Raw genomic sequence first — 11288 nt, 5'->3', positions numbered from 1 at the left:
GCCAACTGTTAATGATTCTGTGATCAGGCTGAAGTGCAGGATTTTTAAGCTTGATCTCCAGAATTAGCCTTGGCTTGACAGGAGACAATATGGAATGGAAGGGTGCACAAAACAGAAGGATGCAGTGAGAGTTCACGGTCCGCACAAAAGGAATTACTTATTCCAAGTACCGACAAAGAGCGTGGCACAACAGACCACCCCCTCACGACCACTAAGGGCCTTCTTCGGCCTCACTCCTTCGAGCACGCGGACTGGGTCGGCAGCACCGCTCCGCCAATGGGAGGAGAGCCGGCCCAGGCCTGCCGCCCGCCTCCTGCCGCCCGCCTCCTGCCGCCCGCCTCCTGCCGCCCGCCTCCTGCCGCCCGCCTCCTGCCGCCCGCCTCCTGCCGCCCGCCTCCTGCCGCCAGCCCCGCCCTGCGGATGTGGCGCCGCGAGCCGGCGGTGAGTGGGGAGCGGGTGGCGGGGCCGTGAGGGAGGAGCCTGCCCCTGTCCGCCCACCCTGCGGGGCTCGTGGGGCGGGGAGAGCGACGGGCCGGGGGTCCGGGCGGGGCTGGGGCGGCCTCTTTATGGCTGCTGAAAACGAGAGGGCTGCTGAGGGAGCCGGGCTGGCTCTGCGGCCGCTTGCTGGGCCGCCCTGACGTGGTGGCGACCCTGCTGGGCGGTGGTGGCGACCCTGCTGGGCGGTGGTGGCGACCCTGCTGGGCGGTGGTGGCTGTGCCTGACGCCTGTGGGCTGGGCAGAGCTCGTGTGCCGTTAGCCAGGCTGAGCCATCCGTGTGAGCCCGCATCTGGGGCGCCCAGAAGCGCTCCTCTGAAGGGATGTGCGGAATATTGAAAGATGACCGGCGTCTCTCATTGTTAAAAATAAAATATGCGCAGTGTGGTGGTTATCTTCATACATATGTAGAAACGCATATTGAACAACTATGAAAAGTGATGCAGTAAGGTGGAATGACTTGTGATGATGCAGTGTATCACTGGCATCGTGATTACGATGCATTATCACAGTGATGGCATTGCCCTTTCTCTGACTCACTCTGCTTGTTGTACACATCTGCATCAGAAATCTTCTGGAAGCATTTTATTAATCTAATGCATGTTAGTTATATTTGCATGCTCTGGTTCAGAGCTGTAAATCTGAATCATGTACTTATCACTGTAGAATTGTGTCTGTAAAGAACTGAAGGCACAGTGTCAACAGAATAGTTAAGTTGGGTGATTGATATTATACATGAATAGTCTGTGCTGTTGCTTAGTACTTTACAGCTGAACTTTGTCACAGAACACTTGGCTTATAACTTTCAACAAATCATTTAATTGCTATGAGCATAATTTCCCTCCATGTATGATAAGTACCCTGTTCAACTACCAGAGGTTCTTTAAGTTTCCTTGGAATGCTTGGTTAAAGCTTCATAAGATCTGTAATGTATTTGCATTCTTGCTAGGAAAAGCATGCTTATTTTAGATAGCTGTTTGACTAATGTTCTCTTCTATTAGTCTTTTAATTTGCTGATAGTCATTATGCTGTAGGAAGTTGCAATCTGGAGCTTTTGATGATAGTTCTTCCTTATTACTTTGTTTTTATTTATTTATTTAATTTCTCAAAAACCAATTCTTTGCTATACATAGCAAAGGCAGTTTCCATGTTTGGAGAGTGAGGTATACATGCCCCAAAAGACTGGTAGCATCTTGCTAAGTGATGGTCAGAGAGATTACTCAAATGCTTTGTAGTACACTTTTCAATTGATCTACACAAATGAGCATCTGCCACTTTGCTAAGCATGGATATATTTAACTCCCTATATTAAAGTCTTGTGTTATTTATACTGATATCATATATATATATAAATACTGGTGTTTTTGTTTTGTTTTTGTACTTAACAGATTCTTAAAAGATGAAGGAAACCTGGTCTTTCTTGGATACTTTTGAGCCTAACTTCAGGCCTCTGGTAGTAATTGAGCTTGCAAAAGGCACCAAAAAGGAAACCATAGAATGGTTCACTAAAAGAATAGTGGACAAAAAGGCAAATGGAGGTGAGTATAATAGGAACTTCTGTAACGCTTTGTGATAGATTGGCTGTGAAAACAGGCAGAAAATCAGTTTTCTTGTGATTCATGATAAAAGTGATCGTTGTTTAACCAGTCCCATTCCATTTTGCATTTTTGAAGTTGCTTAGTATCATTTCAGAGTGAAGTTTAGAATCCTTCCACCTTAGTGGTGAAACAAGAGTAAACTCATGTAACTGAGGTTCTTAATTACTTTTTGTGTTCGCCTCTAGAATGAGTTTCTCTTGTTGACTAAGAGATGTTATAAGTCTTATTAAAATGAAGATCTGTTATTCTGTCTTCAGGCCTTGGCTTCTTGTTATAAAGCAAAATTGAGTTAGCAGGAAGCAAATTAGTCTGGATAAATTCATGTTGTCTTTTAGTTTTTTGCTAGCTTGTATGCTTTGGAACAGAGAATATTTCATTTCTTGTTGTTCCATTATACTTCCAGGAATTAAAGTTAGTTTATTTACTTTTTCTTTAATTCCTTTGAAATTTTATTTTTCTCTTGAAAGGCACAGTGTATGACTGTTGGTGGTGTTAACATGATTTTCTTTAGACACAGATTTTATGTATTCTGTTTCATATTTTGCCTTCTTTTGCTTCAAAGGTGCACAACTACTGATTAAACCATTGGTTACAGAAAATGGAGATGGAAATATTTATCTAGTTGGAGCTTCCCACTTAAGGCTGTTGCTGGGAGCTGAAACTGTGGGTTTGGTGAAAGAATGTAATGATAATTCAATGAGAAGCTTCACATACAGCAGCAGAAAAACTTTCAAAGATTTTGCAGGTAATGATTATTTAAACATCTTGTGTCATTACAAAGCTATGGGTAGATTTCTAACCAATTTCACTGTTACATCTTTCATGGTTTATCTATCCGTTGGAATGGAAACAGCCGAAGGAAATAGTAAGAATGAACTAGAAACAAAATCCTCATTTTTACCTCTGGAAGTTCATAGCATATTGTGAAATTAACATTTTTTTCCTTTCATGTATCTTCTGTTTGCTTATTTCTTCATGCTTATATATATTCCAGACAGTTTCTTATTTGTATGAAAGATTTCTGTAGAACATAAGAAAAAACAGTTGATAAAATTGAGTGCAGTATTATCAATATTATGAATTAACGTTGCAGCTTAAATTCTTATTAACACCTGTGAGCTGGTTTTGAACTAGTTTTATTCTATTATAACTAGCTGGAGAAAATAGACAAATTTTGCTCTTCTGTAATTATGTGTTAAATGTAACTGAATAGTTAAGTAACACTACAGAGTCATTCAATGGAATTTGGGCATGATTAGCAGAAAAGAAATCATTTTTTCCTCATTTATTTTGAGGATGTCCCGATTAGGGAATTTTCAAAGGAAAAAAAATATCAAAATGCAGAGGCAATGCGTACTAGTTATAGAAAACTTCTTCCTATGGTGTTAATTAAAAAAAATGGAGGTTTTTCTAAAATGTGTTTGTTGGTCTGGTCTTTTGTGATAACTATTTGTTGCCTCGGTTGTCTTATTATGCTGCACAGTTTCATACTTCCTTCTTTTTTTATTTAGATGACAATCACAATTTCCTTACAATGTCAGAATGTCAGTATATCATCAAACATGAGCTTGAAAATTTAAGAGCTAGAGATGAAAAAATGATCCCTGGATATCCACAGGCAAAGCTATATCCAGGAAAATCAATTGGTAAGCAAAATAGTTTGTGGCGTGTATCTCAGTTTCTTGACTTAGGACAGTCTTCAAGGTGGAAAAGAATTCTTAATTTTTCTGCAATTAAGATAAACTCTTGAGATGTTAAATCACGTTATTAATTTATCTTGTTTTCCCAGATTTTCACAGTTGTGGAACAAGGGTCAATGGACATACAGTATAACAAGGGAAATTCCAAGTAGATATTAAGGAAATGTTCTTTACAGAGAGAAAAATCCTGTTTTGGAACAGGATTTTAGATGGTGGAAGAAATGTAGTTCTTAATTGGACAGTATCCTGCACAGCTTGAATTAAGCTGGACCTGCTTTGAGCAGGAGGTTGGACCAGTAGGCTTAGGTTGGACTTCTTAGTTGACCAGAAGGCCATTCCAACCCGTGTCTTCCTATGAAACTGATATTCTTGCTTTACGTTCTTTTTAGTTGAATAAATTTTCAAGTGAGTTGATGTCATCCTGTCATGGTTGGTACCCAAAATATTTGCTTAAAAAACAAACAAACATCCAAACACAAAAAACAACCACCAAATTGTTTTTTAACAAAATCTACATGGAAGGCCACAGGGAGTTGCTGAAATAAATGTATCCCTGTTCATGAATAAATATTTTATCAATCGTAAGTTTACTTGCTTCTTTTTGGAGTCAAGAATGCTAGAAGTATGGCATATATTTATTGTTCCAAGAGTAGATTTATGACCTGCAAATGTTGGAGACAGTGTGCCCTAAGTAATATTTTTATGGCAGCTTCAACTAGTGTATTGGCAGAGATGCTACAGTTTCTTAGGAGACAGTTTCTTTTATAGAATCCAGATATCATTTTAATAACTGTGTTTTTATTTATTACTTTTAATCACCTAAGAAAATTCAAGAAAACTTCAGGTTTAAGTTTGTAATGTAACCCATTTGCTCACATCAACTTTCTTATCTTCGGAGAGAGTATTAATACTTCTTTTTCCTTCTAGTGAGAAGATTATTGACCAATGGCATTCTAGTTCAGATTTTCCCACTCCATGACAGAGAAGAATTGAAAAAGCTCCGACACACGTGGTATGGCCGAGTCAAAATTGGCTATCAGCCTTTAGGTATGTGAACACTTACTGTGCTACAAATAAAGTGCAAGGTTTCTTCTGGAGGATTTTTCTTTTCTGTTAGTGTGAACAGACCAAAGGTCCTTCCCAACTACTACTCCATTATTTAGCCTCTATAAAAATGATAGTCATGTGTAGAAAGTAAGTATTGTAACTAGAAGTAAGTTGTCACTAGTAATTTACCTTGTCACCTCCCTGTTTCACAAATAGTTTACCTTGTCACCTTCCCAGCTTCTTGCTGCAGTTCACCTTCTCTAATGTTACCTTTCTGCCCAAGTTGCTTTGTTGGTCATTGTGGACTGAAGTTCACTTAGACTTGCTGTTACTTCTCTCTGAACCGAGAAGATACTTTGTATGTGGTTCCTTGACTACAACCTTTTTGGATTTGCTGACCTGTGCAGTCAAGGTCACTTCATCAAATTCTTCCTGATTCTAAAGTGTCTGTGGGTTAATCTTCTGCTGTAATGACTAGCAGTGCAACTTTTTTGGAGTGAAGCTGAAGCCTGAGAGAACGTGTAGGCTGCTGTTCCTTGATTCTTAATGATTTTCTTTCTTGTGGCTGTAGTTCTGTGCCATCTGGGCCTTTGGTCCAAGCAGAGCAGGATGAGCTTGCAGTTCAAATGCCCTGTGATCATCTCTTATAATATTGAGCTTTAAAATTTGGCCCATTGCTGTTTGGGCAGTTGTTATTTTTCTCTTCTTGCATTCACTAGGTAGCCCCTTGAAGGAGTTCAAGACATGAAAGGGGTGGCTTAGTCTGCAGATTCAGTGTCAGTACAGTTCTAGCAGTCTGCTTTTAACAGAAGTCTCCTTACCTGTCAGCAAATCAGTAGTGGACCAAGCCAAAGCTATTTATTTTCAAACTTCCTTTTGGTAGGAAATCTCCTCAGTGTCTGGCATTCACAAAGCTAATTTGGTTTGTAGGTGTTTCAAAAGTGTGAGTAGTTGGTTGCTAGATTCAGTTGAGTGGATTATATACACTGAGCAAGTTTAAAATGAAAACAAGTTTTAATCTGCCAATGAGGAGAGTTAAGTTCTGAATTCTAATGCTGTAAACTTTATATGAAAAAGGAAAAAAAGAAAAGCTTGTCTGATTAATAGTCTCTTGGTCAGCAACTACTTGAGATTCTTCCCTGAACTAAAGAAGTTAAGAATCTGGCTCAATTCCTGTCTCCTGACAACTGTTAGAGGATTCTGCTCTTGATTTTTCTCTTGTTTATACAGGAGAGGTTCTTTATTAATAACATCAAATACACACAAAATCTCAAAGTAAATCCCACAAACCCTGTTTTATATGTACTAATTTAAGGTTCTCTTTTATGTTGTGCATGTGGGGTGTGAAATGGTGCTAGTGGACTGCTCAAACTCATTTAATAATAAATTTTTGATTAATTGAGGAAGATCTTGGTATACTGATTCTTCAATTTGTTTGCCTTTCCCTTTGGCTTTCAGAGACTGATCTGACTGGCAGCTACGAATTTCTGCTGCAGTTTTCTGTAATCTGTATGCCATAAGAATGTTCTGACTTTGCACGTGAGCTTTTCAAGCACTAGCTTTTATGGAGAGTACATGTACAGTGTCAGTTAGGAGGCCATGATATTTTATTATGCAGGTGAATACATTGCAGTGGTACACAAATATAAAGGGGCTGTTCTTCCAGGGAGACAAAGATTAAAACAGATTTTAGCACTCTAAACTTGGTATGCTAGTTATTTCTAAATCTTAATAACTGATGTCATTTCTAGATTATGGTGGATAACACTCTTCAATTTTTTTGTTAGTAGGAACTTAAGTGAAATCTTATCTTCCATGAGGATAGTGCATCTGTCATAACTACGCTTTCCAAACCTTTAGAACACTTGAGCAGACAACCTCAGTGAGAATGATTGTGCATTTCATGTATCGATTGTCTACTAAAGAGAATATCTCAGCCTCGGTGCATTTGTAGATGTCATTAAGAATTCAGTACATCTTTCCATCTCTTCCTTTAGTTCAGTGAGGGGTGGCGGAGTGCATCTAGTTCTTTTGACGCTGTGCAAACTGAAACAAATCTGGTTCCCAGGTCTGCATATGCTACTGAGAATTTCAGAAGTCAGGTGTCACTTGGTATAAAAAACTTAGGTGCCGTCCTGGCTGTTCATTTATAGGCTCTGTATTTAAGAACCCTGGTCTTTCTTTTCCTTTAGGTACTGTAGGTATTGAGACATTTGGCTTCCCTACAATGTGAATATATGCATGTATTTATATAACTTAACACAAATGACCTTCTATGGTTTTGGAATGTAGGAGAGGGAGAAATGAAAGAACAGATTAGGCAGCTAAAATTTGGGCCAAGGGATTACTTTGCATTCGAGTTTGATATTTATGATACTGATTAAGTATCTTAATTGATTTGTTTTTCTGTGCAGATGAGATACGCTCCTACTTTGGTGAAACTATTGCTCTCTACTTTGGCTTCTTAGAGTATTTCACGTTTGCATTGATTCCAATGGCTGTCATTGGAATTCCTTATTATGTGTTTGCATGGGAAGATTATGACAAATACGTGATGTTTGCCACATTCAACCTGCTGTGGTCCACTGTGATCCTGGAAGTTTGGAAGCGGATTTGCTGTGTGATGACATACCGCTGGGGGACGCTGTTGATGAAGCGGCAGTTTGAAGAACCAAGGCCAGGTTTCCACGGTGTTTTGGGTATCAATCCTGTCACTGGGAAGGAGGAACCGGTGTACTCAAGTATTAAGAGACAGTTACGCATTTATCTGGTGTCGGTACCGTTTGTGTGCCTTTGCCTCTACTTCTCACTGTACGTGATGATGATTTACTTTGACTTGGAACAGTGGGCTCTGGATTATCATGAGGAGAATAAGTCCACCTTCAGCAGCTTGATGCTGTATGTGCCCAGTATCATATATGCTGTCGTTATTGAAATTATGAACCGTATCTATAGGTATGCTGCAGAATTCTTAACATCATGGGGTAAGAAAATTATTTGTTATGCTTATTTTTGCATTATAATTTAGAATCACAAATGTTTAGGTCTTATTTTACTATGGGATAAAAAGAGTTGGCCATTTTCACTTCTTTCATTTATTCAGAATGTTACAAGACTGCAGGTTCATGCTTGATTTAATTTGGTCTGAGTCTAGCAGATGGGATGATCATGCCTTCCTCTTCAACCTCTCTCTGGTGCCGAAATATCCCTTCTCTGAATCAGCTCTTTCTTAGGCTACATTAGTCATAGTGCTGGCCCCAGGAAGGAGGTGAGATTGTTAGGGTAGGAGATTAGAGGTAAACTGCATAGGTGACTGTTCTGGCATCCATCACCTGAGTTTGATAAGTACATCTTTGTGCTCTGATACATCATTGCAGAGGACAGAGGCACTAAGATAATAATAATAATAAAAACTAAAAATATTAACGAAATTCTCCTACAGTAATGTCTGTGCATATTATATGTATAATGAAGATTGAGATTTCACATTCCTATCAAAATATTTTCCTTTGGACACTCACAGAAAAGGATGAGGATGAGGAGCTCATCTGACTGTCTCCCATCTGACATATTTTCAGCTAAGATCTGACTTAAGCAGCTGAACTGGCAGGGCATAGGAAATAATCTGAGTGTGGGGCTGGCAACCTCAGAAGTTGCAGGATCTGTGCATTGCCATTGCTGCTAGTAAAAAAAAAAATGCTTGTAGAACCACTGACTCAGTCTCTGAACTGACAGTCCAGGGTGTTTTTACACCCATTTATCGTGAGAACTGATAATTAAGTGAGAGTTAAAATTCCACTTACTTGCATATTCCACACATCAGGCCTACTCTTCTGCCCTGAACAAGGTTTGTAGGTGACAGCCTCTTGTTTTAGCTGTGTTGACATAGCTCCTCCTAATGTGCTGCCTTTTCATTTAGTTACCACTTAACCAGGACTTTAAAAGTTTGACATAATAACAAAAGTAAATGGGAGATCTCCAATTCAATTCCCTTTCCTTCTCACTTAAACACTGTTCCTCAGCCATCAGCTTCTGACAGTGCATTATGTGAGAACTGAAAATCTTAGTTTTAAAATTAGTAATGCATCTGTTAAACTTCGTGTACTTCAGACTTGCTTTACAACTTATGTCCTGATCTAAAGTAATTGGAGATGGATAGGAGTATTTCTCTGAACTTTAAGTAGTTTTAAATTAGATCCAGTATTGTTAATTTTTCGAAATGTCTTCCAGTTAATTTTGCATTTGATTTCAGCCAAAGGAAAAATGACTTGTCACATTTTGTTGAGTGTTAAGAGTAATTGTTGTTTATTTTCATTAAAAAACAGCTCCCCAAAGAAAGAAAGACGTTGACAAAAATAGAACCTTTGCAGTAGGAAAAATGGCAGAGTTGTAGCCCAAAATGTACTGTCAACATTGTGTATCAGATTGGCATAATAGATCAAGTGAGGAACTGGTACAGTATAAATTATCTTTGCCGTAAGTTACTGGGGGAACTGCTCCTCATATACTACTACTAAAATTATTTCTTGGTGGAAAAAAATGTTAATATTTTTTATAACAATGTTTAGTACTTTGTATGTGCTTCTGCTGTTTACTAATGAGGAATTTTGTTGATATTTTAGAAAATCACAGACTGGAGTCTTCTTATCAGAATCATTTAATCCTGAAGGTTTTAGTGGTAAGTAGTATGAGGAGTAAAAGATTAATTAAAAAGGGAGCTTGTTATGTGTTTCAGTAGTGTTTTCCCAGCATTCCTTCCTTGACTTTCTATGTTGTTCAGTGTTCAGTTCATCTAGGGAGCTTCTTTGGCAGGAGGGTTGGACTCAATGATCTGACCCTTCCAACCCCTACAGTTCTGTGCTTCTGTGACTGCTAGGCTGTATAGATATCTTGTTTTATATTGCACAGGTTTGTTGTTTTTGAATTGATTGTTCTTTCATTATGATTCTGGATATGTAAGTTTTTCTCTTGATTGATGTGGTCCTGGCATGAACTGGGAAGTGTTCCTTTTGGTTTTTGCAACACTTCAACTTTATTTTAAGAAGTTCCCACATTAACTTGCATTTGTACTAACATTCAGCCAACTGATCAGAGGAGACTGGATGTACATGTCCATTATTCTGCTTGTGTACAGCTAATAGTATATACTGTTATATTTACCTTGGGCCGCTGAGTTAAGTTGCTTTTGCATTTGTAGGTATATAGTAGAAACTGTATAGAAGAGGATTAGGTGCTTGTTTTGATTCTAAAAGACTTTTCTGTAAATCTTGAGAAAAGTTTTCTTCTACTTCAGTGCTTGATTATGGTTTTTCAGGTACAGTACTGTGATTTATTTCTCATTTTAGTAGTAGGGAATATTTTTCTTGGTCATGAAACCTCTTGAACTGGTTAAACGTAAAGCTAACATCAATCAAGGAACACTTATACCTATCTAAAGAGATGTCTTCCAACAAATATATGTTGTTAAAAGTTTTATTTCAAAGAAGGCATCACCCTGAACTAATATCAGTGCCAAATTGGGGAAGTTAAGTAGAAGGTGACAGGTGCTTGAAGTGTTCACCTTTCATAACTTCAGTGCGGAACTCATTGTATATTGTGCTTTAGGAAGGCATTAAAGTAGTTTAATGAAAATCTGAGTAGGATCAAAATTATTTTTGGTCATGTAAGTGAATATATGATATATATATATAATATAAATATAAATAATAAAACAATTAAATGTAATAATAGATAATAGTAAAATAGAAAATAATAAAAAATAAAATAAATAAAATGAATAATATAAAATATATGAGATCAATAAATTTCTTTTAGTGGGCGGTTTGTGTGGAAGCTATTTAGTCGTGGTAACTGTTAGATGATACTCTGCATTTTTTTCTCAGGCCATGAATTTCTGCCTGCATAATAACAACAGATATTTTTGCTTTCAGTTCAACTTCTTGAATTGTTTTGCATCACTCTTCTACATTGCTTTTGTGCTGTTTGATATGAAACTTCTGAGACAGGTGAGTTACTTGAATGTTAAAAACCATGATGCATCTAGGAAAATGAAGGATTGCTTGAAATAAGACTTATTTTTCAGTTGTTTTTCTAAATATATGCGTGTGTATTGTTGTTGTCAAGTTTGTATTTTCTTATAAATACAGCTCCCATATTTCAATTCATCTTGCACAGTTGCAGAATTATAACAGAGTAGTGTAGAGCAATTATTCTTTCTCCTTGTGGATGAGAAAAAGAAATTGATTACTCCCTCAAACAGACGAGGCTGGAGAATTTTCATTTCCTTCTTTCTTTACATTAGAAAGTGCTTTTCTTAACGGTGTTCTTACTGAGAGGCTCTCGAGGATAGGAGTATTAGTAGGTTTATTATCACAGTAAGAAACTGAAAATAAATAAAAGCAAAAATAATTTGTCATTGGTATTTTAAATCAGCTTTCTTTTGTTAATA

General features: G+C 37.9%; 1 protein-coding gene across 1 annotated transcript in view; it reads left to right on the top strand.

Moving 5' to 3' along the window:
* The first annotated feature begins 413 nt into the window (after positions 1-413).
* The window catches only part of ANO10 (anoctamin 10), a 108562-nt gene continuing 97687 nt past the window's right edge, over positions 414-11288 (top strand). The window contains exons 1-8 of the mRNA XM_065753198.1: positions 414-441; positions 1884-2033; positions 2656-2838; positions 3605-3739; positions 4721-4840; positions 7255-7824; positions 9463-9518; positions 10771-10845. Of these exons, the coding sequence (XP_065609270.1) occupies positions 1895-2033; positions 2656-2838; positions 3605-3739; positions 4721-4840; positions 7255-7824; positions 9463-9518; positions 10771-10845 (1278 nt within the window). The 5' untranslated portion in view covers positions 414-441; positions 1884-1894. The remainder of the gene's footprint in view (positions 442-1883; positions 2034-2655; positions 2839-3604; positions 3740-4720; positions 4841-7254; positions 7825-9462; positions 9519-10770; positions 10846-11288) is intronic.

This window comes from Cyrtonyx montezumae, unplaced genomic scaffold (assembly GCF_038088225.1).
Source record: "Cyrtonyx montezumae isolate F1298 unplaced genomic scaffold, pur_monq_1.0 scaffold_8, whole genome shotgun sequence".
Taxonomy (NCBI): Eukaryota; Metazoa; Chordata; class Aves; order Galliformes; family Odontophoridae; genus Cyrtonyx; species Cyrtonyx montezumae.
This window is presented reverse-complemented; position numbering and strand designations above follow the sequence as displayed.